Genomic DNA, 27,164 nt, shown 5'->3' with positions numbered 1-27,164 from the left:
CATCACTGCACACTTTCAAAATTGACGTTTTCAGAAATTGTTAAACATTAGACATACTGTATACTGTAGTCTAATGGTTAGAGGGTTCTTGGTGTGAATCCCGGATGGAGAGTCAGGGAGGAGGGGTGAACGTGACATGCCCCCCCTCCCCCTCAGTTGCTAGTGGAGCTGTTCAGTAATAATATTGGATAGTAGATAAACTTTTCTTGTTCTTTACAGATTTCAGAGACTATCAAAGACATAAAATCAATGAAACATATTTTGAAGTTGGGGGAAAGGTTTGGGCCCTTTCAAAGAGTTTGAACCCAGTCGTGATGAATTGCAATTTTAGACTGCCTTATAGGCTCTGTGTGGCACAAAACTATACATTTTGTTCAGAAAATGGCTCTATGTATGCCTACAGCTATATTTGTTGGATGCTTTGCCGTGTATTTGATTGAGTAGCAGAAGCTATCCACAGTGTCTTTCCTCTGCCAGTCAGATGATGTAATGCTATTAGGCTTAATGGTGCGTCCTGGCCCACTAGTTATGATCAATGTTTGCCGCAGCAAGGATCACTTGTCATCACACCCGCCTGCATTCTGCTCCTCGAGTCCTTTCACAAGCCCAAAGGAGATTTAGCATAGTGAAGGCTGGAAAACCATTTCCTTTCCTTTCCTTTCCTTTCCTTTCCATTCCTTTCCTTTCCTTTCCTTTGCATTATCTCATCTCCCCCTTTCTCTTCCCCTTTCTTCTCCTCTCCTTTCCCTTTCCGTTATCTCCATTCCTCTCCTCTCCTGTTTTTTCCTTTCCTTTCTTTCCTTTCCTATGCGTTATCTCTTCTCCCCCTCTCTTCTCTTCTCCTTTCCTTTCCTTTGCAATATCTCCTCTCCCCCTTTCTCTTCTCCTTTCTTCTGCTCTCCATTTCCTTTCCATTATCTCCATTCCTCTCCTCTTCTGTTTTCTCCTTTCCTTTCCTTTCCTTTCCTATGCGTTATATTCTCCCCTTTCTCTTCTCCTTTCCTTTCCTCTCTCCCTTTCTCTTCTCTTCTCTTCTCTTCTCTTCTCTTCTCTTCTCTTCTCTTCTCTTCTCTTCTCTTCTCTTCTCCTCTCCTCTCCCCTCCTCTCTGTGGTTGGTGGCAAACTGCTCGGTTTCAATAATTGACGTCGTGCCTTGCAGTACGCAGCCGCCTGGCACACCGGTGCGCCGCGGCGTGGAGAGACAACCAAAACGCACCAAAAAGCGTCGTGCGCGTCGGAGGAGCAGGTGGTTTCGCCGCCGCGGAGCAGGGCGGGCAGATCCTGTAGACTCGCAGTGCAGAACGCCTCGGCTGTTGCACCCTATACGTGCAAAAAAAATCCATCACAATGTAAGCGTGAAGTTCCTCAATGGAGCTTCGTCTCCTGCTGCCTGCGTCCACGGTGTTTTACTACAGCGCAATGCAAAGCGCCCAGCAGACAGTGGTGCAGCGAGCAGTGGGTGTGCGCTCCTGAAGACCGCCGTGGGTGAAGAAGAGCTGGGAATTACGCATTTAGCCCGACTACAGCAAAACAAGCCGCGGATGATGTGTTTTTATTCCCTTCCGTTCTCCATCCTCTCTCGGTTAAAGTCGACGGATTCGACCGAAAGGGCGCCGAGAAATTCCCCATAAACACGTTTAAAAAAAAAAAAAAAAAAAAATCCAGCAGCAACAACCAGGAGAATCAACATGAAATTTCCGACGGAGAATCCAAGAAAACCGGGGAACTCGAACCCTCCACCAGGTTGTAAGGCTCTTTGTATTTGTATTGTCCTTAATAGAAAACAATAACAGAACACTGCAATAATTCTTGAGGCAGCATCTAATTAATGGCTGATTAGTATCGAGTCCCAATTGATTTTGCACTGAATTTACATTATTATGGTCAAAGTTCATCTCAAGTTCTCATTAATGTGGCGCAACCTGTGCTGCTTATTGTAGAAACTATTATTCTCCTTTAATCAGCGTCTTATGCAATACAGCCCTTAACTGCTCTCCTGGCTGTAAACTGTGATTGTTTCCACCGTGCAGCCCCGGCAGGCTTACCAATAAAAGATTTATGCTGACCAGAATTTGACTTCCCAGAGAAATAGAGGCTATAATGCTGCATGAGCATCGTTATTACCCCGCTGAAGTTCCTACTATGGGAGAGTAGGCTACCCAACCATTTTCATGACTGCTATCAATATGAGTGTAGTCCAGGAACGACCGTTTGCTGCAGCCGAATCACTTTGGCATCCCCAGTGCTCAAAACACGAGGGGAACATGTGTTGAGTTGTTTTCTGTACATGGGAGGTTAGAAATGATTCAGAGAGAGAAGGGAGGAAGACTTCCCGGTGAGCCAATTATGCCCACAACATGATTTTGCACAAAAATCGAATGGGAACCTGCCAATCAGCAATGCCATAACAGAAGATCCGCTTCAGTTTGATGCAGTGGACTGATGCACGAGTCTGGTTGAAACATTACCTCATCCCGGGTAGATTCCCCCCTCAATCCCGCATGTGTGTCACGTCCCTCACACACACACACACACACACACCACATCATCACATGTTTACCCAGCCGTTTCAGCCAATGCAGGTGATTTATGTGCCCGTCTGCTTTCAATGCACGACCTTCTGAGGAGAAATGGCAACCTTGTTTTATGTGCTACTTCCACTCAAGTGTTGGTCCCACACCATTATTCCCGAAGCATGCAGCGCTGCTCATCAAAATGCATCGCACCTGCCAGACCAGTGTAAGGAATGTAATTTTCTGCATATTGCGGCTGATTGGTTACATAAATCAAAAGCGCCCAATTCTATTGGTTTTTACAAGTCGGGTCTTTGTGAGTGAGATGTGGCACAGCCGTCACGATTCCCTAAAACAGTGTTGCATAATATTATTTACTGAATGTTTAGGATTAGGAAATGGAAGATGAGTGCTGCTGAATAAACAATACACCAATCTGTTTTGCTGCTGGTGTCTTTCACACTGAAAGACACCAGCAGAAAGACAGAGCTAATCAACACATTGTAGTCTAATCAACAGAGTCAACACCCTTTTTTTCCTCTAAGAGATAATTTGCAGCAAGAGAGTAACATTTACCAATATATCTTCTATATTGGCTATACACTGAAAGAACAAGATATTAGGGACACTTATTGTTTCATGAAGAACACTGATGGGGTGAATCTAGGTGAAAGCCTTGATCCCTTATTGATTTCCCTTATTAAATCTATACAAATCACATGGGAGGAGATGCAGATGAAGAGAAGCAGACGAGTTAGAGAAGGATTTTTAAGCAAACTGAGATGTGGATTGTGCATAAGGGAGCTGCAGCTCAATATCAGGAAGATGCCCCTAATGTTTTGGACATTCAGTGTAGACCTGCTGTTTTGAAAAGATACTGCATCTTCCACGAACTGTTGTTTTTGTCCGGCGTTGGAGGTTGTCCAGGGTTTGTGAACAGAGTGGCTGATGGAAACAGCCAGGTGGAGCACATCTTTGCTCTCTCACATAGCTGGGCTTAATAGCTTTTGGTAAAAGGCACAAAGACATTAGAGGTTCGATGTTTTCTCTGCTGCCTGTCTGCTGCACAGCCTGCAGACCCATCAGTCGCCTCGCTGAAACACACTCTGCCTTTCTATCAAATAGGCAAATATGACTCATGGAAAAACCTGGTATAAATAAATAAGGACAGCGATAGTCACCATATGGACTGTGGTCTTTGTGCCCTATGGACGTTCTCTATCTTTCTTTCTTTCTTTCTTGCTCTCTCTGGGCCTTTTTTTGCCCACAGCGATCATGAAAAACTTGGTTTTAGAAATTATTTAGCCTGCCTGTGACGACTGTTTATAGTCGCCATACAGACTGTGGTCTCTTAATGGTCTCTTAAAATACTCTTGCCCTGTGGACTCATCTATCTCTCTCTCTCTCTCTCTTTCTCCCTCTGTCTCTCTCTCTTTTTCCTTCTCCCTCTGTCTCTATCTCTCTCTCTTTCTCCCTCTGTCTCTCTCTCTTTCTCCCTCTCCCTCTGTCTCTCTCTCTCTCTCTTGCTCTCTCTCTCTCTCTCCCCCATCTTATTTAGGCCCTTAGGGATTATCAAACGTCTTAAAATGAATTGAATTGTCCTTGCCAATTCTCATACAAAAAAAACCTGTGTTGGCTGTGCATGCAGTTCACCTGTTGCATATCGCAGCAATCATCGGCAGTAAACATCATTGTATGGTGCTGACATTGCAGCACACATTAATTGTTCGTTTTTCTTGGTTACAGTAGCAGTCCAGACCAACCTGGTTCCTCCCAAAAAGGTGCAGCCAGGCATGTTGCAGTCCAGCCTTGTGCACGCCAGCGTGGCCACCATGCAGAACCCCATGGGCTGCAGCGTGACGCGGCTCTCCGTCGCCTCCCGCCCGGCCAGCATGGTGGCCAGCATGGAGGGGGTCGCCGACGGCTCGGCCCCCTTCACGGTGATGAAGTGGAAGACGGTGCTGGCGGTGTTCGTGGTGGTGGTGGCCTTCCTGGTGGCTGGAGGCCTGGTGTTCCAGGCGCTGGAGCAGCCCTTCGAGAGCAACCAGAAAATCACCATCACTGCAGAGAAAGCAGCCTTCTTGCAGAAGCATCCCTGTGTGTCACCGGCCGAGCTGGAGGCTCTCATCAAGGTAAGACACGCTCTGTCTCGCCAGCTGCTGGTCGATACTCCAGCTTTTCCTCAGCTCTGGATACGGTCCCTAGCGGGGACTCAGGTCTACTGAAACCTGAGCTTCGTATTGATCTGACGCCATTCAAGCCCCACACATACTCCAAACACTGCCAGCCACCCTGGAATCGGATACAAACCACACTAAACTGGCCAGTATATACAAAAGTGTAGATTTAGTCTGAAGGGCTCCCACACACATTGAATGTCCTTGAAGTTGTGTGAAATTGAAAAAAAAACCCATCAAAACATGTCGCTTGGAGATAGATGGAAAGCCTTAAATAGACTTAAAAATGTATTGCAAAGTATATGGTGCTCTGTCATTAATTGGCACTAATTTCAGCTTCATGCTCCATGCTGAACTCTCCATCCAACAGACATATGACAGATTCTGGGGTTTTGTCTTATAGCATATGCATTGAAGCAACAGTCTACAAACAACTTTTAACGAACCGATAAATTTTTTTTGGTTGTTTGCTGTAACTGTTGTGATTAATGTACCATGTCCTCTTGTATGTTGTGTTTGTGTTTTTGCCCTCTACTGCAAATCAAATTTCCCCTTGAGGGACAATAAAGATCTGAACTGAACTGAACTGAACTGAAACAGTCATACAATGTTGTATGATTGTTTTTTTTCCACAATTAGTAAACTCAACAAGACCCTGAATGACAAAATATGCCATAACTGCAAACCCTGAAACATGCTTAATTCCAGTCCTTAGGTTTGGCCGGAGAAGATTTTGATAGTTATTGACAAATCCTTGAATTTGATGTCTGTGGAGGTGTGGGAACAGTGAGTCTGTTTGTCTGTCAGACTGAGCTGCAGGCTGCTGCCCTGTGGGTGGTGGTGTTCTCTGATTGATAATAAACTAGGTGCGTGCTTGTTATGTCCGCACATGCCATGCCAAGAAGTGACATCCTTCAGGTTCTGGCAGGTGCCACCAGACGCTCCCCATGGTGATGCTTAATGACACTATTATTACCCGTGTGTCAGTGGAAACGTGTTGAATTAAAACAAAAAAAGTTGAAGTAAATTGACAGAGAAAGGCAGATTTACACAGATACAAACAGCACTACTCTATTCCCACGAATCACGTAGGAGGAAAATAAAGGTTGTCATTCAAAGAAGAGCTTTTGAACAATGTTTTTTGTGAGTCATGGTTTAGCAATAAGCAGTATTGCATTTAAATGAGAGAAATGTTGTGTAACGTCCCCACTGATCTCCCCTCCTCTCCTTTGTAGCTGGCAAAGACCCCTAGCTGCAATCCTACTTCCTTTTACATTAAGCATTTCTGGAAAGCTCCTTATTTATTCCTTGACTGGGTGGAGTTTGAGTGTAGCCTGCCAAACCTTTAAATCCATCTTTCCATCTTTTGGTTGTTACGAGGCAAACCTCTCAGACTCCGTTCGAGAAAACAGCAGTTCCACGAATTGCCAGAAGGCAGACCTTGAAGATTAAAGCCAGAGAACATGAATCTGGACTTGGCGTGAAAAGCCACGTCTCATAAACAGATCTTAATGTGACTTGTGCTGCAGCACTCTCGCTTCTGCAACCACCAGGGGTTTTCATGGCCAAACGATCACAGCCACTCGTAAAGCAGTGTAGTAACACCCAATTGTTTGGACCGGACAGTTATTGACCTCGCGGCTGTGAAACCCTGTATGATAATGGACAGGATAATGCAGCGCACAGCTGCAGCTGAGCTGAGAAAGCTGCTATGGATCAGTGCCATGGCCATTTCTCTACCTAACACATCTAACAGTACACAACAGAAACACATAAACCCACAGTTGAATAGTAAACGCTCCCATCTTAATAACTAACAGCTCTTATATAAGCCACAATTGGAAGCGAGTGCTGTAATTGCTTGCCTTAGCTCTAAAAGCAAACATTGCGGTGGTCATTTATCTTGCTTAGGCAAACTAGGGAAATGGGCTAAACCAGAAGGCTATTGAGTATAAGATCAATTCCCTCTCTGGAAAACCCCATACAGCAGAGTGGGATGACGGCTGCAGCCTGTGAGGAGTGAGAATGGGAATGCAGTTGCTAAGGCTCACTGACTTCATATGATCATGCTGGGAGCTGTGATGCTGCTACAGCAGATGTGTCTCCTCATGCAGTGAAAGTAGGTAAAAAATGAGCAGCTCTGCACTTATTTTGATGGCTTCTACCAGACAGACATAGACATCTGAAATCTAAAATGTACTGTGGGTCAGAAAAATCTTATTTAACAATTTTTAAATGGCTGTTAGCTGATATGGGAATGCTACTGTACAGAGGTTGTTTTTCTTTTTTTTCTGCACATATCTCGGGGATCCTAGGTGGCATTTTCTACGCATCAAATCATTAAAACAAAAGCCTTATCTCAAGCTTAGCAAGCGCGCTTTCATTTTGCTATGGCTCCTTAGGCATGCTAACGCTGCTGTGGCCTGACTGATATATGCAGTAATAATTGCCCACATTTTTAGAACAGAGAGGTTAAATCAAGTCTTCAGGTCTTAAAAGCATCTGCTGGGGAATCAATTATTCATTGTTTGGTCCAGCAGTGGTAGCGCCAACAGCAGAAATGGCAGCATAGCGATAGCATTTGGGCCAACAGAGGGGTGTGGCCAGAGGGGATGTTGACTACTCCCTGGGTCCCTGCTGTGATTACTGTTGGTTGGTATCACACTGTTTCCCATGAGAGTACACAAGTAATCAAGTTGATCATTAACTCATTCAGAGATGCCTGTCCTGCATAATAGACACATCTCTATAAGTGTGTATTTGCATTAGATACTGAAATTAAGCGACTTAAAGCTGTATCATCCTCTCTGGAGAAGCTTCTTTTGTCCTGACTCATTGGGTTTGTAGTGAACATGAGCAGCTTGCCTTGTTGTAGGCAGTAGTAAAAGGTAGGCAGGTTGCAGCATGCAGACATCGTAGAACGCAGTGTGTGTTCACAGTGTGTGTTCGCAGTGTGTGGTCCTGTGTAACTATGAGCAGCAACTCTGCCAAAGGAAGGGGATCGTTTTCCAACTGGGGCCATCTATGCTAAAAGTATATGCGCTTATTGCACTGTAAGGCGCTTTGGGTAAAAATGTGTTGAATGTTATGCAATGGTGCACGAGCGGGGAGTGTGTGTGCGGTCTGCTCTTATCGGGATCCTGCTACGGTGCTTTTCTTCATCTTCCAAAAACTAGGAGCAGCGTGTTTTAGGGGTGCAGCGTGTGGCTGTGCAGTGACTCACCTACCCTGCTGACTGTTCCCGTCTCCCTCTTTCTATTTCTTGGAGAGAATGCGGTAAGGATTTTTTTTTGTGTGTGTGTTTGTGCTGCTGGTGACGCACATCTTACAGTTAGCCTGGAGAAAAAGAATCAAAATCAGCAATTCCATGGTTGGTGGAAGGTTGTCGTTGCAAATCTTGCAATAAAGATATGGGTTCTGATACTTCAAATTTGATGCCACTGTAAAACTGCCTTTTTTCATACCTTTCTTAAATGAAAGCACATTTCACCATGCAATATTTTATTTTTATTCGTATTATTTTCTATATAACATTACTTACATGCTATCTGCTTCAAAACAGAACCATGCTCAAATGATTTACACATTTACAAGAAGAAAACTTGAGTTTGCATTGTAAAAATATAATATCATGACATTTTTCAATACCTTTTGATGCCTTAATACTGATACTGATTGTTGTTATGGTACGGTTATTGATTTCCTATGCCCAGCCCTTTCTGCGGCTTAATATTTAGCATCAATGGGAACTACCATAAACATACAGACTATGTATAATTTAGTTCTTACAGTAAATCTGAGTTATAAATTAAGGAATTGCTCATTTCATCAATGTCTTTACATTTACATTTTAGGCATTAAGTTGATTCTCCTACCCAGAGCTTCTTACAATGAATGCAACAGTAGAATACGCTTCAATTCATCGATCACCAACAGTACAAGCAACCGAAAATAAGGAGCATCAGCGCCTTTGAAATATTCCAGCGAACAAAGAACAATCACGTGAGAGCAAAGTGCTACGGGAAACAAATTGGATAAGAGCTAAGGACAGAGATTTTTTTAGAGACCAATTAGAGTGAGTAGATGGGGATATCTGAGTTTTTAGCCTACGATACAAGACAGGGAGTGACTCTGCTGTTCTGACTGGAGTGAGAATGTCAAGCCAGGAGGGAGAAGAGGCGAGACAGAGAGGGATGACCAGGTCACTGCAAGGGAAGGAAAGGCCAAGCAGCGGAGGCAGGAAGCAGGCGTTTAGGGCTGGACCATGGCCTCGGGGTATGGGGGTAGTGGATCTGTTTGCAGTCTTGCATGCTAACACCAGGGTTCTGAATCGGATATGAACAGCTAGCAGAGGGAGTGTAGGAGGGGGAGTGACATGGGAGAAATGGGAGAGGTTGAAGTCTAGGTGGGCTGCAGCGTTCTGGATGAGCGGTAGCATCTCGGGAGGCAGGCGAGGAGGAGGGGAGATGCAGAAGTCCAGACGGGAGATGACTAAAACTTCAACTAGGAGCTGGGGCTGTGTCCCTGGTGAGGAAGGGCCTGATTCAATGGATGATGCACAGCAGTGGCTCTCAGTGTGGGGTACGGGGGTCTTTGAGGGGGTTCCAATTGTTACACTTCATTATTTCATTAGAGAATGTAGAAGAATGATTATTTTGATCATAGTTTCACTGTTATCTCTCTATCTACAATACAGATAGTCATGGAATTCTGGACAAAATCATATCTAACAATAAAAATATTCTCAGATTTGGGCACAAGAGACAAAATCTCATCAAATGGGGGGGTCCGTGGCCCTAATGTGGACTAAATTAGGGGTCCTTGATATGAAAAAGGTTGAGCATCACTGATGTACAGGATAAGGTTGTGGCTGCAATGTGGGTCTAGCAGGACAGTTACTTGTCCTGAATCATTACAGGATCCTTGGCAGCCTGGGCCAGGAGTCACTGTGATTTTGTCAATAGTGATGGAGAGGTCTTGTAGAGGGCAGAGTTTTCGGGGGACAAAGCAGCTCAGACTTGTCGAGTTTGAGTTTGAGATGGCGGGCAGACGTCCAATTGGAAACGTCAGTGGGGCGAGCAGAAATACACGGCTCAACCCAAGTGTCAGAGGATGGGAAATAAAAGTCGAGTTGAGTGTCATTGCCATAGCAATGGTTAGAAGCTGTGGGATGGGATGACAGGCCCAAGCAATCAAGTGTAGAGAGAGAAGAGGATTGGGGCCCAGGACTGAGCCTTCAGCCCAGTGGGGCCCCCAGGGGCCCCAGTGGAGAGCGTGTCCAGTAAACAGCTGCTCACCCTAAAATAATTTCATTAGTTTGGGTTTCAATGGAGTGTTTTAGTTCCCCGTGGTTTAAATGCTGTTTCAGAGGGTATTTCACGCTGCCAAGAATAGAAACTCTGGGGGAAACACTGAATACTTTAGATTTTTTGGCCTGAAAATGGAAAAAAATTAAGATATATTGGCACCAGCTTCAGTACAAATACATGTCAGGCCTCTAAATCCCATATCGGTTGAGCACTAGTTGTGGTACCTTGTACATTTAGAAAACCTTGCTGCTCTTTTACCCTGAGAACTGCAGACTCCCTGCTCAAATCAAACATGAAAGGTGATTTCATGGTCGCGAGGGAGAGAGGGAAGCTGATAAACACAACCAGGAGAAGTGCCAGCTGCTCTACCGTCTCAGCCCAGCGGTGGAAGCTATAGGACAGGCAGGCCAGCGCCAAAGTCAAGGATCTGGGAAGAGATGAATATCACTTCAGCCCTCTCTGTCTGTTCCAGGAGGGAGATAGTGACAGCCTCCTCTGGCGACATTTCCAAAGCCAGCTTTCCTTTTGATCTAAATGGGGGTAGAGAGTGGCTATTGAACTCCCTCAACTATATAATGCGCTCTGTGCTGACTGAGGCAATAGTTTTGCTTACAAATCTCTGCCTGAATCTGTATTGCTCAAATGGAAATAACAAAATGCAACTCCTGCATGGCTGCATTTTACTTCAGGAGGTTTCAGGTCTGCATATAAGAGTCTGTATGGGTTTGGGAGATACATTGGTGTTCGGTCTTCTGCCATGGAATAGTATGCAGTTTTCCATTCTAGCCAAATACCACATGAGTTGATTTTATTAGCATACCTTCAGCCAGAGAGGGAGGAACTAATTCGTGAAATCAGCTGGTTGTAGTGTTTGGTTGGAATGAAAACCTTCATATTCTTCCATGGCACAAGACTGGACACCACTGGCTTAGAGGGAATATTATATAGGAGTGCTGTATACTAAAGTGATCAGATATAAAGTGTTTTCAATATAGAAGATGAATCAGTGGAGTTCCCTATAGTGTGTGGGCTTTACTCTTTCCTACAGTGACTTACCCAGCCTCACCTTACTCTCAGCACCTATCACCTCACACTACCAATTTAGCTTAATTTGAATAAGTGTACCAATATATCCTTAATCCTGATCATCCTTAACGTATCAGTATTGTCTTTGGTATTGGTAAATCATATGGGGATGCTACATAAACTGTCACACACATAGAGGGACTCAAAAACAGATGCAGCAGGTACAAGACTGATTGATCTGAATTGACATATTGGTGAGGCTGAGTCATAAGCCATAAGCCTAATTAAATATACAATCCAGAGTTAATTTGACCATTTAAATGTATATATGTTCCTGAAGATGTTGAGTTGTAGATGGAAAATAAGCTTTTTAGACAATCATTACTCAAAATACATGTCTTCTAGCCATGTGCTTAACGGTATGAATGGCGTAAGATGATGCAGATCTTTCTTTTTTTTTATTTGGTGTGTCTTAGAGCTAAATTCGTTACTACATCAGCCAACCATATGGCACAATAATAGTCTGCTTTAACAAAATGAGAAGGACAAGGCAGGGGAAATTACTGCGGGGAAAAGGCTGCAGAGTTTATAATGTCAAAGGTCTTAGTCAGAGTAATAGGTTATGTAATTACAATAAAAAACAAATCCCAAAGTTATTCTGATTCACATATGCAGCAAGAGAAGTGTTGACAGTACTGTCAGTTGGGAGAGAGGAGGTTATTTCGGTGCAGGCTGTACCTGTCAAACATGGTCATGTTTTGAGACGATCAAGATGCCATGAGTAGGTTGTTTTCAAGGCCAATAAGAGTTAAGTGTCCTGTGCACAGCTGTAGTTCTTAGAAGTGCAAGCTAAATGCAGGAAAACAGTTGTCATAAAACTGTAGGTTAGACTTTGCTTTTTCACTTACTTATCTGCTCTAAACTGTGGAACGCTCTTCCATTAGATATTAGAGATCTGCGGACTCTGTTGACACTTTCAAAAAGCAGCTAAAGACTCATCTGTTCAGACTGGACTTCGTTTAGCCTCTGTGTCTGTAATTCTGTGTTTTTATGTCTTATTGTTTTTGTGTCTTATTGTTTTTTTGTTTTTTTACTGTTTTCTGGTCTTATTTTAACGATTTTACTCTTGTGAAGTACTTTGTGACTTTGCTCTGTGAAAGTTGCTATATAAATAAACTTTACTAACTTACTATTGATTTTTCACAATACAAGTAAAAACATTTGCACAAATGACACATTTTGCATCGCTGCTTCATCAGGTTTGCTCATCGTGACTAACGCTATATTATGCAACTTATCGCCTTTAGGCAGCAAAGTGTATTGTTAGTCCCGCCCTCCTCTCCTCAGTTCAAGTTCCTGCCCCAACACTTGTCACTCATGTTGATGAGCTATCTACCTTGACGCAGCATCTAGCCCGAGGCTGAGGTAACCGACATCCATAAAGCCTCCACAGGCAGGAAGCAGACGGCAAACACTGGCAATCTGCAGTACAAAAAGCAATACTGATCTTCACTGTGTTTTTGAAAGGGCCTTGAATACTGTAGGCTTGGCTTTGCTGTTCATGTGTTTCTTAATGCTTTCCGCCATTGTTGCTATGAATTCCCTCTAGTGTGGCCACTAGCCTCACTTTGATAGTCACAACTCTGGCCACGCCCATATGACACTTGCCCACAGCAAATGCTAAACACCCCAAAACATCATTAAAAAGCCAATTTCAGACAAATGGGGGGACTTACGCATGTACACACAGGGTCACAGACAGATATTATATACTAATAATGTATGTATATCCTCGTGGCAGTGTGTGGTTGGAGCACAGGCTGGAGAGACGAGGGGCAGCGCTGTCAATCAGCAGGTGCAGCTGCAAGGAGTTAGACTAATGAGTTGGCAGTGTGTTTATGTGCTCTCTTGCAGTGAGACGGGGTCTGACGCACAGACACCACCACCTGCCGTCTGAAAACACATAGCAGACTGTTCTTGGTTATTTGAGTTTATGGGAGCTTTGACTCTGGACTCAAGTGTTTTGTGTTCTTGGTAATAAAGGTGGTGTCCGATAGGGATGGGACGAAACGCTTATGTCACGATACAATTCGATATGTGATATGGGGTTCACGATTCGATACAATCGCGATATGATGTAATAGATAAAAGTTCAATGGCAACAAAGTCTGACTGCAGATTTATGTTTATTTCTGAGCCACAGATCTTTCTAGCAATGCCATTGTCTTGCTAGAATGTAAACAACAATTTAAAAATGTCATTACAAAGTGCAAATAATATAATTTGGATGGAGAGCTTGTGAAATTGTGATGGGCAAGCTGTCTCATTTGTGATAAAAAATAACAGCAGAATAAAATAACACTGCGATTTATTTTTCTGCCCCACGATACGTATTGTCACATTTTTGTATTGCAATATATTGACTTTCGATATATATTGTCTCATAGCTAGTAGGGCTGAAAGATATTGACAAAAAATCGAATTGTGATTGACAGAATATTGCAATTGCGATTTAAACTGCGATTCATATCATCAAGTTTTTCTTATCATACATTTTTTAGAACTTTAAAATTGTTTAAAGAATATTGATTTTGTTGATGTCAGTGTGCAGGATTTACCGAGTTTGAGTCACCAATATTCACCAATATTGTACTTGATTCATGGACCAAAGATTACCCGGAGCTCTACAACACCTTGTTTTGCAAGGTGCAACCTTGTTTTCACCCTGTTGCACTAATCCCAAGCAAAAGTCATCCTCAGCATTTGTATGTGCGTTGCTGAAAAAAGTTTTATATTGCAGCTTGAAGTCTGTGGCAAGCCTAGAGTTTCCCCATTGTTTTGCTCCCTCTGGATGAGGTAGACCAGTTGTGTCCTTGCCGCTTTGCCCTTCAGCCGGCCACACACCTATCCCTCACGCCCTGAGAGCGGCTCCGTACACTGAGGCTCCATCTGCTGCGACGGCCGCTCGCAGGGCAGACTGGCGCTGAGTGTGACGGCTGCTCCGGACATCAGCCCCGCCTGCCCTGCCTCCTCCATGCCCTCCCAGTCCCTCTGTCGAGCTGATTCACTGTGCAGAGGCAGCGTCTGCAGTGAAGCAGCCATAACGTCACGTAGCTGGATCAACAAATGTAATGGATTGGAAAAGTCTGATGAATCTTGTGTTGTTGTACACCTGGTGTAGCGATGAGGCATCGTGTGTTCATATTATGCTAATTGTAGCCCCGCAATTATAGTAGCGGTTCATTACGGATAAAAAAGCAATTATATTATAACCTGATGCAGTGTCTAATGGGTCTAGACTTGTGTGTGTGACTCCAGGTATGTGAGTAATGCTCACTACAGACATAACTACACAGCTGCAGCAGCAGCAGCAATAACCGCTACAGCAACATTATCAGCAACAACAACAGCAGTAAATATAAAGCGGTTGAAACCACTTGGTCATGCAAACTCACTCCTTAGCTGAAATACTAATGCTTTGCTACTTGAACTGAATCCTTTTGAAACCAATAGACCTTGAAAAGTAGGGGGTTGGTGTTTCAGCAGCAGATGCTGAAAGCAAAATGCCTTCCATCCGTTATAGACAAGATCATCAAAACCTTAAGCAGCGCAGGAAGACCAATGTGCCTCTCTGTCTGTTCGCAGCACTCTGTGGATGCGGTGAATGCCGGGGTGAATCCCATCGGTGATACGTCCTACAACTCCAGCCACTGGGATCTGGGCAGTGCCTTCTTCTTCGCTGGAACTGTCATCACAACTATAGGTACTGTAATTAATTTATTATCTATCTATCTTATCTATCTTATCTATCTATGAAAATGGTCTACACAAGATAGGGGAGTTGCACTTTCTAACCAAATGTGATAAATACAATAAAATTAGACAATTTATTCCCAAAATAAAGCTTTATGATACCTATAATGTTTCAACTGGAACTTTGGCAATATGAAGTTTGCTGCACTTTCATGCCAATAAAGCATTGTTTTACTGAAATGAACTGAACTGAATGTGTTGTCCATGATATACGCTACCAGTCAAAAGTTTGGACACACCTGATTGAATGTACTGTGTTTTTCATTCTCTTAAAGCCATTTTGATCTAAAGGCTTCTGCTTAAACGCTTGAAATTAGTTTGTTAGACAAACATAAATAGTGAAGTTGATCCTATGTATGAATTTCTTTCCAAAGCCTTTGCCTTTCCATCAAGGCAAAGGGCGGCTACTTTAAAGAATCTAAAATATAAGATAGTTTTGATTTTTGTGTTGTTTCATAGTTTTGATGTCTTTACTATTATTCTAAAATATGGAAAATAGTAAAAATAAAGAAAAATGTGGTGTGTCCAAACTTTTGGCTGGTAGTGTATGATGCACAATGTTCTCTGTGCTGGCCATGCAAAATGAATTTCCCTGTACTGAATCTCGTATCTATCAATTTGTGCCACTGGGAATTTATTGACTTCCTATTATCTGCTCTTCTACACCATTCAACCCTTTGTTAATTGATTTTCAGAGGAAGAAGAACTAAGATTTTTCTGTCCCAAACAGTGATAGTAGTTGACCGTCTCTTTCCGACGATAGATTTGGAAATAGTTTGTAAGCATTACTCATCCATCAAATAAAATAAAGTGAGCTGCCTGGCTCCTCCTAGCCTCATAATCTACTGTCAAAGTGAAAGATGGTCCACATCATCTCCCTAATTACTGTCAAATGTGGACAAAACTGATATATCACCTCCACTTTCTTTAAGCTATTTATTATGTGTACATTATATATTTTAGGCATTTAGCCAATGCCCTTATCCAGACTGACTTTCTATGAGTGGAATAAGCTTCAATCCCTAGATCACCATCATCATGGGCAGCTAATAGTATAGTACTCAGAGTGCAAGGGTCAGAGTTCACTGACAATAGATGTAACTAAACATTCATATAACCCTATATAAGGATCATTTATGATAGAGAAGTGCTAGGAAAAGAAATGAGAGCTGAGGAGAGAGGGAGATTTGTTTTACTTCAAGACAGGAGCATATTATAGCAAGTAGAGGAGTAAAGGGGATGTGATTCAGAGGATATGGGTGGGTCGACGTTAAGTATTTCTCGAAAAGATGAGTTTTCCGGTTACAACGGAATTATTAAAGCTGCACTAAATGAGATTTTAATGTAAAATACACCCATCTAATCAGACAGTGTGGCTGCGAGACAGAAGATCCCATCCCTCCTAATTGATTTGCCCTATTTGGCCAAATTAAATTCTTGTGTTGGGTATTTACACTTCTCCGTCCAATGTTAGATCTTTTGCCTCTCTCATCTCTTTGGTATCTGTTGGTATAAAGCATCACAAACTGGCCGGGTTGGTGAACATGAGCGATACTGTGTGCGGTTTACTGAGGTCACCTTACAGGATTTTGGGGGTTTTGAAGTCCGCAAAATCCAAACAGTTACCTCTCGCTGCCATTTGGGGCCGCCAATGTGCAAAGTTGCACAGGACGATTTAGACAAGTGATTCGGAAAGTAAAATGAAATATCTAGGATCCCTGCACATGCATTTCAGTGGGGTCTTCTATCGGTATTACTGCACAAAACGCTATAAGCCATACCTTTAAAAAATTCTGTGAGCGTCCCAGAGCCAAAATAATTCAAATGGAGTGCTGGCTTGTGTTTCGTTATCACCTAATGCTTCCCCTGCTTCCTTGTGCCAGTTATTGAGTCCATGTGGCACGCTGCTCAGGCCGTGCCGTACAGAGTGAGAAAAACGTGGGAGGGTGAAACTATCACTCAGGGAAAATACTTCATATCGCATACTTAAAATATGTCAATGGTCACAATAGTCCTAATGGTCGATTATTTCGATCCACGCTATACTTCGAAGCTTGTGGGGAAACAGAGACTACACTTTTCTTCGGTCACACTTCACACCCGTTTCTTACATCGAGTTTCATCATCCATTGTTCCGCCTTTGAGCCTTCTGAGTCAGAATAGCCTGCTGTCCCCAGTTTGACGGATGGCATGAAGTGTTTCCCTCCCAGAGCTTCTTCTAAAAAGGAATATACTGTTATTGTAAAATTCTTTCATATTCATTTCCAATCGTAGCAATAACATGGAGTAGATTACAGTATTACATCCTGGAGAGAGTAGAGTAGAGTGTCCTGGTACATTTTTATAGTACATTTCTTTTTACGGGCACCCTCAAGTGATTTTTGTTAACCAGGCAACCGTCTCTTTCCGCTCAGATTGCTCAAAGTAATTGGCACCATGGATACATTTTGGCTGCAGTTTTGTATTCATAATTGATTTTGCTGTAATTACTTTTAACCCTCCCTATTGTAATTACTTTTGAACCTCCCCCGCTTGTTATTATTGTAGCTTTTGCTGTAACTACATGTTTTACAGTGTATTAAGCATTTTAATTTAAATGCTTTTTATTTTTTATTGTTTATTGTTTTACTGTGTCCACTCTTGTTTTATCTTTATGCAAAACACGACTGCTTCGACTTATGCATTGCTTACTGTGTGTATTGTTTTTATTGTTTTTGTGTAATGGACATTGTAAACGCCACTTTTTTAAAAGTGCTATACAAATACAAAGTTACAAAGTTTTATTATTATTATTATTATTATTTTATTTTCAAGTGATGGTGTTTATTGGTTATTATCTGTCACTAAAAAGAGAAACTTCATGGGAATGATTGACTATTTTTAAGAGATTATTGATTATACTTTATAGAATTTATGGGCATTTTCTTTGCTGGAGTATTGTCAGACAAGATTTGTGTATCTTTAATTCCTTTTTCTTCGGTTTCATTATATCGGTACAGCCCACTGAGGTTTATCTTAACCAAAGAGATTATTTCTGCCTCCGAGAACTTTTTGTTTATCTAAAACTTCAAGCTGCCAACTGCTCAGCTGTTTCATCTCCACATATCAGACTATGAAATATGTCCTGATCCAATCACCACGGTGTGAAAACCCTGTAAAAACTCCCCTCTCGTTCTCTCTCTCTCCTCTAGGTTATGGAAACATCGCCCCGAGCACCGAGGGAGGGAAGATTTTCTGTATTCTGTATGCAATATTCGGCATCCCACTGTTTGGATTCCTCCTAGCGGGCGTCGGGGACCAGCTGGGGACCATATTTGTTAAAAGCATTGCCAAGGTGGAGAAGATGTTCAGGGTGAGTCATTAATAACACGAGTGCTTCAGCTTCTTGGAGATATTACAGTTATGTAATTAATTCTTTTGACTTTTTAATATGTCTATTTGTATTCTAACATGGATTTTTTTTATCCTGGGTGGGGAATTAAGGTCGTTAAGACAGCAAATGTAATATTATTCAGCAGGGAAAAAAGACAGAATAAAAGTGCAAAAAATATTAAATATGTAATAGAAACAGTAGAAATTAACATATACTGTTGAAATTTTCAGTTTCAGTTAGAGACCACAGGGGTGGAAATATGGGGAAAACCAGAAAATAACCAGAAATATGGGGAAACCATAAATTACTTACATATATGGATTAAGTTACAGTCGTTACTATAGTTACTCACAGTTGTTACTAGCACTTGTGGATGATGAGGCATTTAAACCACTTTTGACCCACACCAGACAGTGTACACACACACTGACAGCCTACTAAAAGACAACATTTACCGCTATCAGTTTTACAACTGCCATTTGGAGTTTGAGTGTGTCCCCCATGTTGATGTTGAATAAAACTCACACAGATTCACAGGCTTGCACACAGCTAAAGATTTGGCTGCCGAATGCAGTGATATGTTCCAGGGTTGGAGCGCTTCCGAAAGAGAAAGTTCATGTGATACTGCAAACAATATGATGAAGGCAATGAAGGATGCTGACCTACCTAGTCTACCATTTGAATAAGCTTGTAGTGAATGGAGGAGTCCTGTCACAGCGCACCAAAAATGTGTCACTTGCTTTTTGTCAGATGGAAGAACATTTGGAGCGCTAAGTCATGAGTTGTGTTTTATGGTAGACAACATTCATGTAGGCTATATATCTAGGCAACAAATGTGAAATGAAACAGTAACATGGGTGACACTTTACTATTATTAAAAGGACTCAGCAGGCTAGAGTGAGTGTCAATAAAGATTTAAAAAATAAGAAAAGAAACTAGGTGATTACATGAAATCGGTGATCAGTATCAGCCCCAAAAAAAGACTAACATAACAAAATGAACTGAGGGCAAACTGCAGTCTGGACTGATGCTCATATTCAGCTATTTCTTTATGTGTTCTTAATTGGTATGAACACCAGAGAAGGTTAATTACTGCAAAAAGCTCAGACACGTTCATCATGCTTAGCTAAACGCTTACAGGGACTGGAATCAGATTTGTTTTGACTCTGCTCTCCGCTGCCAAAATCTCGAAGGACTCTGCTCAACAAGTGCGACCTACTTGTGAGTCTGTGTGATTTTTGTTTACAAGTCCGGGTTCGCTTGTAATTGGGCAGTGTGAATCTAGATCAGCAAATACAAAGAAGGCAACAAAGTAAAGTTTTCCACTATGACTCGGACCAAAGAAAATGAACTGCAGGTGTGATTGCACCCTATGCTTCCACTCCTTCACTTCTGCCTTATCAGCGGGGCGACAGACAAACAGGAACACCTGTGGAGGCAGTTGGCTTTTAACTAATGAACTTCCTTCTCCTACCCAAATTTAGCTGATAGAGTATTCTCATCATAATCTGTGGTCACGCTGATGAGTTAATAACGCCACCTTGCCTGAGTCACGAAAGTCCTCTCTCAAACTCTGTGGGGTCACCGCCAAGGAGTGAAAACACAATTAACACCCCGCTGAAGATTGCATTGGTATTGTGGCTTCCATTGCTCACTGTTTGTGTGTGTGTGTGTGTGTGTGTGTGCGTGTGTGTTTGCGTTTGTCTCTGTCGCTTCCCCTCGCAGCGTAAACACAACCAGATCAGTCAGACTAAAATCCGCGTGGCCTCCACTCTCCTCTTCATCCTGGCTGGCTGCATCCTCTTCGTCACCATCCCAGCCGTCATCTTCAAACATATTGAAGGCTGGACGGCACTGGAGGCGATCTACTTTGTTGTCATCACTCTGACGACTGTTGGAATAGGTGACTATGTGGCAGGTGAGAGCTCATCGTTCATTATTTTGTTCATTACTGGGTTGTTGATGCTGATTTTGAAGCATTCAACCACACACAGAAAGACTTAACACCTGTTTCATTTCATACACCCTAACCCTTTAACCCTTTAACCCTTTAACCCTAACATTAATCAACAACAAATACACTACTAGTCAAACGTTTGGACACACCTGATTGAATGTATTATGTTTTTCATTATCTTAAAGCCATTTTGATCTAAAGGCTTATTCCCATCAAGGCAAAGGGCGGCTACTTTAAAGAATCTAAAATATAAGATAGTTTGGATTTATTTAACACTTTTTTGGTCACTGCATAATTCCATTTGTGTTATTTGATAGTTTTGATGTCTTTACTATTATTCTAAAATGTGGAAAATAGTAAAAATAAAGAAAAATATGAAAGATGTTTGACTGGTAGTGTACATCAGAGCAAATATCAAAAAACAATTTCAGAATAGTCAAATCAAGGCTTTATAGTCCTACAAGACGAAATTTGGTTGCAGTCAGGACCAGAAAACAACACAACCGACACATTAGAAAAACAATAAAACACAATAAAGAAACAATAAACAGAAAGAGACAATAAAAAGTAAGACAGTGGGACAAAAACCGAACATTACTTGAGATCATTAAAAATGCAATGCAGATTAATAAGAAAAACAAACAAAAAATGTTGAATAATAAAATAATAATAGGGGCATTTGGGCCTCTTGTATCTCGGATCCAAATGATAACCTCACTACCAAGAATTTAGGTTTTACTATTTTTACACATGCAAATGATTAACAAACATCTCATCTCACCTTCCAGTCAATGATTTGGTGTTTTATTATGTGTTCCCCTGTAGCAGCACTCTCCTGTCATTTGCTTTCTGGTAGTAATATTCTGCACAACAGCTGCTACACACAGTCAATATTCAGGAAGAGGAAAGCCTGTATCACATGCGGCGGCTGGGCTCAGGACCAGTTTGGGCTTTCTTTCAATCTTGTGTGATGAGGTTTCCACAGTGGGTGGGTTTTATGTGTGATGGATGAAGGTCTCTCTGCGGTCTTGTGACGTTCGCTTAATGTGAAAAGCGCTTGTTGTTTATTGCTTTATTGAAATGGAATCCATTAATAGACTTACACAGCCCGCACTTGCTGGCAGTGTCTGCACCTTAAAGATGATTTCTGACTTGACTTTGACTGCAGAGCGAAAAAAATTAAATCGCCTGTCAGAGAAATACAGTATATCTGTCATTGTCTGCGTCTGGGCTTCATCCCTTGAAATGTTCAGGTGGAAATTGTAGAATGAAAAAGGCAATGCATGCCGGCTGCTGCAAAATGATGAATATTTCATCATTTTTATTTTCCCAAACAGGGGGAGACCGCAGGATTGAGTACCGTAAGTGGTACAGACCGCTAGTGTGGTTCTGGATCCTGGTTGGTTTGGCCTACTTTGCTGCGGTGCTGAGCATGATTGGCGACTGGCTGAGGGTCCTGTCCAAGAAGACAAAAGAAGAGGTATGCTTCCATATTTCTGGGTAATGTAATGACGATTGTGTGTGCCATTTGGCGGGATGCATTTATCCAAACCGCCCTACATTTCCACGATGCCGTACATTTTCAGTGTGGGTGGCCCCTGCGGGAATCAAACCCTTGACCCTGGCATGTTCTACAGGGAATGGGACCTCTTCCCACAGCTGTGCTAGTTACACGCTCTATCTGTTTGAGGTATATGGAACCACATTGTGTTTTCAGTTCAACTGTGAAATGGGCAGCACTCTTGTTTAAGCTGGACCCTCTTTTGATTTGATCATATACCATCGTGAGAGTTTATTATTATGTATTTTCCAAGCCTAGTGTTTATGATGTGCTTCACATCCGAAATACATACATTTTAATACATACAAATAGCTTTGGGCTGGTGTAAATAAATTAAAACCAGTTTGATATATGGCCGAATACCGATTTACACTGGTAATACCGATTTAGACCACTGGGTGGCGGATGCAAGTTCCTCCTGAGCAACAGCGGTTTGTTTTAAATGAATAGAAGAAGAACTCAGAAGCCGTTATAGCTGTGCAGCACGCAGCCTGTGAACATTTTTCGTGCTCAGAGAAAACTTGAAGCTCCGTTTATGAACAAAAAGAATCCCGTTTACCTGTTGCATATTACCCAGGGTTTTTCCTGCATAGGGAATATTCTGGCGGCCACCAATTTGATTTTCTGGACATTTTTAAGATGACCCTAACCCTATTACAGTAGTATTTTGCATCATGATATATTGTGTGCCAGGGACTTGAGTAGGAGGAGAAAAGTTCTATCGTTGTTGTTGCAATTCCTACTAGTTGCCAGGGTCGATAAAGGTCATGGGTGATAATTCCCCTTTAATTTATTCATTATGGAAAGGACCTTGTGCCTAGTTATACGATGATTAAAGCAATTATGATCTGTGTCCCAGGTTGGAGAGATAAAAGCCCATGCAGCAGAATGGAAAGCTAACGTGCGAGCAGAGTTCCGGGAGACGCGTCGGCGTATGAGCGTGGAGGTTCACGACAAGCTCCAGCGAGCCGCCACCATCCGCAGCATGGAGCGACGCCAGCTGGGCCTGGACCAGCGCGCCGTGTCCCTGGACATGCTTTCCCCCGAGCGCCGCGCCGTCTTCAACAGCCTGGACACCAACCGCTACAAGACGTCGTCCCAGGAGAGCATCGACACCAAGCTGAACAATCTGCGTCTACGGGGGGCTGAGCAGTGTGAGCGGCGCTCCAGCCACCAGACCACATCCGAGGACAACATTTTCAACCGCCTGGGCTCCGTCACCAAGCTGACCAAGCGCAACAGAAATCGAGACCTGAAGAAGAACATCCCCGACGAGGCTCGCCGGCCGCACAGCGAGGCCTACGGCTGCAGCACGCCCACTTTTGGCTGCAGCACGCCCACCACGGATGAAGGGAAAAGGAAGGATGAAGGGGAGGATGAGAATGAAGACAAGGAGTGCAACACTAGTCTGTCTGATTTCCCGCTGTTTGTGGAAGTGTGCAAGCCCCAGAATGGGTTTATACCGGCGCAGACCAAAGAAAATGAGAGCGAGAAAACACTTGAAGAAACAGAGCTGCATATTCAGATGGGCCCATAGACCGTCCATTACTCCTAGAAAAAGGAGGTTTTAAATCCCACCATTAAGTGCCTTATCTCTCTCTTATTCCTGTGTGTGCTTAAGCAGGGGCAACACCTGTCCCTTTGTGCTATATACTGTAATGTTCAAGTATTCACTGTGCCCTATTGATCTGAAGGAAGGACATTGTGTTGGCTTCATCACTATCCACTATATGCTGGTAAGACTTGGTGAGATTTTGTGCATTTTTGCTATACCAAATGATGGTCATATTCTTTGAACTAAGAGGAAGTTTATTTAAAAGGCTAGTTTGTTAGCCACACCCGGTGTATTAGCTGTTAGCTGTATTAGCTGTGAGATGCGGGGGCTTGATGAAAGCAGACAATGCAATAAATTATCTTCTAAATTCGAACCGTGCAGGTCGCTTTGGAAATCGTTCAAAAAATGTCATAAATTAGAATGACAGTCTGTGATAACTCTACTGGATCTGACGTTGACTTCTGCTCCCTGTAAGAAGAGTCAGGATTTATGGCTGCCAGTGAGATGAGGCAAAATTCACGCAGTGGCAGACTTCAAGAAGTGTTTTGAATTGTTTTAAATTGACTCATGCATGTGGATCTACAACTTGGTGCTGTGCTTCAATATATGGTTGAAGTCAGACGATAACAAAAAAAAAAAAAAAAAGCCGCTGCGGAAGAGTAGAACAGCGAAAACACCAGAGAAGTTCTTGTTAAATGTAACACTTCAACTATGTGTTTGTTCTCATGTTTTTCCCATTTTGACTCAAAAACTAAAAATGCATTTGAAAATGAATGAAAATGATTAAAAACATGCCACATGTTGTCTGTGCATGGTCCCAGAGCTAAGCTGTTGTCTGAGTACAATGTACCAATACGCTACCTAGATCATGACCTCTTCTAACACTATCTCAGGGCTTGTTGTCCTAACGTTTGTTGTTGACATGTATGTCTGAGGAGTGCTGCATTCACACTTTAAAAAGACGAGGGACTTTGGTTGCACTTGTGCTCTATGAAAGTGACATTGTACGACAATAGAACGGAAGATAAGCCATAATGCAAGAGGAGGGACTATCCTATATTGCGTACAGAATATCAGTGACGTGATGGACAACTTTGAGATTATAAGAGGCGATGCTGGTCAACAGAGAAATTTTGGCTCATCAATTAGAGTGGTAAGGTTGAATGCAGTGTGTTGAGCTATACTTGAATTGAGTGTACCATTTTATGCCCACAAAGTACAGTACATTTTCATACCTGTCTTGCACCATTAAGGGGAATGACACTTTGTGCATAAACTATGTGAGCTTTGTCACTGATTGTACTACACTAATATCACATGAATAACTTTCTCTTTTTCACATACAGACTTCCCCATCCTCATATGAACGTACTCACACCGTAACTCCTTCATCTATGTACACTGTCTCTCCGATCCCACTGTTCACATTACTATGGGTGCAGCGTTAGCCTAGTGTGAATGCAGCAAAGGACTAGCAATGTGTGTTTTGAAAACGCTTCTAAGAATTACACAAAAAAAAAAAGAGTCTTCAGCTTAAAAAAGAAATTCAAGACATGGAACAAAAAAGCATGCTATATTGCAGAAATATATTATGATGTATATGGTATTGATTGTATACCACCACATGCTTCAGAGGACAATGCTTACCATAGCATTTTGTTTTCTTACCTGCCTGTGTTGAGGCGGCACAGGCAGCACGTGCTCAGTATTTGGACGTTGTTCACAGTATTACTTGTGCAACCATTACATTAAATGTAGTGATTGCCTTTTTTGGAAATAAAGATCACTGAACGAAGTGCTATTTCTGAGTTTCTCGTCAGTGTGTGGCGGTGCATTTTGATTTCCTCGGGTGATTTTGTGTCTCGTGTGCCCCTCTCTCTCTCTCTCTCCCAGCGATATACTTATCAGAAACTTTCATCAAGACGGAAAAAGGATGTATCGCTTTCAGTGTCATTGCCTGTGACCTCTCTTACGCTGAAATAATCCCCCGTTTTTGGCCATTCTTTCCTGTGTCTGCCTCCTGGGAAAACTCCTGGGAGAACTTCCACAGAACTGTATCACCTTCAGACGCACTTCCTGACTCGATATCCGATATAGAAACCTCACTGGTTTAAACAGATCAACACCTCCACTCACACCAGCAAGGTGTAATCGTTAGATACTGAGGTGAAACAGCGTTGCATCAGAATTCAGTCTGAACTTTCTTGAGGACTTTTCATATGGATTACAAAGATCTGCCTTTTGTTCCTTTTTATCATGAGTCTAGCGTTACTATTTTTAAAGTAAAAATCCACCCTTAAACACTGTAACACTTAAAAAACAGCTATTGGTGATGCATTACCTTACATTTCTGGGTCCATTTTGTTGTTTGATGGTGTATTTTTATTTTTTCTATAAGTCTGTCTGGTGCATGGCGTCATTTTTGGGGGGTGGCTGTCGTCGCCCAATCTCCATTGGGATTGGCCAGCATACATCGCAATTGGCTGTCAATCATCCAATTTCAATGAGGCAAATCACTTGTTGTGGTTGGCTGTTTGAGAGAGGGGTGGGAGTTGGTCACACAGTTTTTAAGCAAGCTGCTTACAATGGCCGTCAATCGGCCAATCAGAGCCCATATTCCCACTGCACTTCTCTCTCCACTTCAAGTGGCAGAAAAAACAAAACAGAGCAATGACTGAGCCTACTTTAAAAGCGTCTCGGTCTTCAGCGGTCTCAGTTTGAACACAGTTTATTTCTTTGTCTTAATGTCCATCCAGCTAATTTAATTTTAGCCGAGGCTGTGCGGAGAGTTTGGCTAATTGTTGGTTTGACTCTAGCTGGAGCCACCGCGGGCTCTGGCCACTTGTCTAGCAGTGTTTCCCATACATAGGCTTTACCTGGGCAGCCCGCCTAGGAAGACTGACATTGACATCAAATTCACATCAAAAAGATAAAAATTGACATCAGATCCATTACTGACAGTCACCTCAATAGACCAGAATGCAAAGCAGCCACAAGACATGTTGCGTTTACGTTACAGTCTTCTGCTGCTGGCCACTAAGCAGCTCCAATGGGGTAATTGGGGGTTAAGTGCCTTGCTTAAGGGGACCTTGGCGGTAGTTGTTGAGAGGAGAACATTAATCATGCACAGTTCCAACCCAAATTTTCCCAGCTGGTCTGTGGATTTGCACTGGCAGCACTCCAGTCAGAAACTTGCTCCTCTAATCCTTAGGCTACTGCCACCTGCTTATGGTATGGTAACCAAGATGTTTTATTTACCTGAACCAAACTGTAACCTTAACCCTAACCTTAAATACAGTTGTTTTAGTTTCCTAACCTTAACCCAAATCTTAACCAAAGTTGTTTCAGTTGCCTATAACGTTAGCCAACAAGTGAAAATGCTGAGTCCAATTTGTGTTATTGTCACAAAATACAATTTGTGTATTATATGTAATCTTCACAAAATTTGTGTCCACAACACGTTATCAGCGTTTCATACTTCGTACTCATTTCATGAAATTTTATGAGATCACGTTCATCCTCGAGCAAGACGCTGAATCACTGACTCAAACCTGCTTTCCTCATTTCAAGTCACTGAATAGGAACATCAGCTAAATGCTTAAGATAGAAAACATATTTGGCTTTACTCCTGCCGAACTTTGAACATAGGCCAATGTGCTAACCTCAGACTTCATGCTGATCAATTACAAGTTAATTGAAGAGGCGTACAGCCAGTGTTTCATAGACTTTACAGTGCCTTCAACACAGGGACATCTCCAAAACAAACGGCTCCAATATCTGTCTTGGCAGTAGCTTTTGTTATTGAGCAATGAAAAGCTCCCAGACGCTGCAGCCTGTCAGCACTGGCGTCCATTGCCTCCATTAAAGCTGAAAAAGATAT

At 42.4% G+C, this 27,164-nt stretch overlaps 1 protein-coding gene across 1 annotated transcript; it reads left to right on the top strand.

Moving 5' to 3' along the window:
• Window positions 1-1,688: 1,688 nt before the first annotated feature.
• Window positions 1,689-23,266, top strand: kcnk10a (potassium channel, subfamily K, member 10a). The gene is made up of 7 exons (XM_071908652.2): window positions 1,689-1,743; window positions 4,260-4,645; window positions 14,671-14,788; window positions 18,030-18,190; window positions 19,937-20,129; window positions 21,506-21,648; window positions 22,589-23,266. Exons 1-7 carry the CDS (start codon window positions 1,689-1,691, stop codon window positions 23,264-23,266), a joined length of 1,734 nt encoding a protein of 577 aa, XP_071764753.1.
• Window positions 23,267-27,164: the final 3,898 nt, after the last annotated feature.

The sequence above is a fragment of the Centroberyx gerrardi genome, chromosome 18 (assembly GCF_048128805.1).
Source record: "Centroberyx gerrardi isolate f3 chromosome 18, fCenGer3.hap1.cur.20231027, whole genome shotgun sequence".
NCBI lineage: Eukaryota > Metazoa > Chordata > Actinopteri > Beryciformes > Berycidae > Centroberyx > Centroberyx gerrardi.
The sequence above is the reverse complement of the archived record's forward strand: the minus strand, read 5'-3'. Positions and strand labels throughout refer to the sequence as shown.

Excerpts from the sequence above, each read along its gene's own strand:
- kcnk10a (XM_071908652.2), top strand. The coding sequence starts at position 1,689 with ATGAAATTTCCGACGGAGAATCCAAGAAAACCGGGGAACTCGAACCCT. Across the intron at positions 4,646-14,670 it reads AGCTGGAGGCTCTCATCAAG|CACTCTGTGGATGCGGTGAA; the intron begins GTAAGACACGCT and ends GTCTGTTCGCAG. Across the intron at positions 14,789-18,029 it reads AACTGTCATCACAACTATAG|GTTATGGAAACATCGCCCCG; the intron begins GTACTGTAATTA and ends TCTCTCCTCTAG.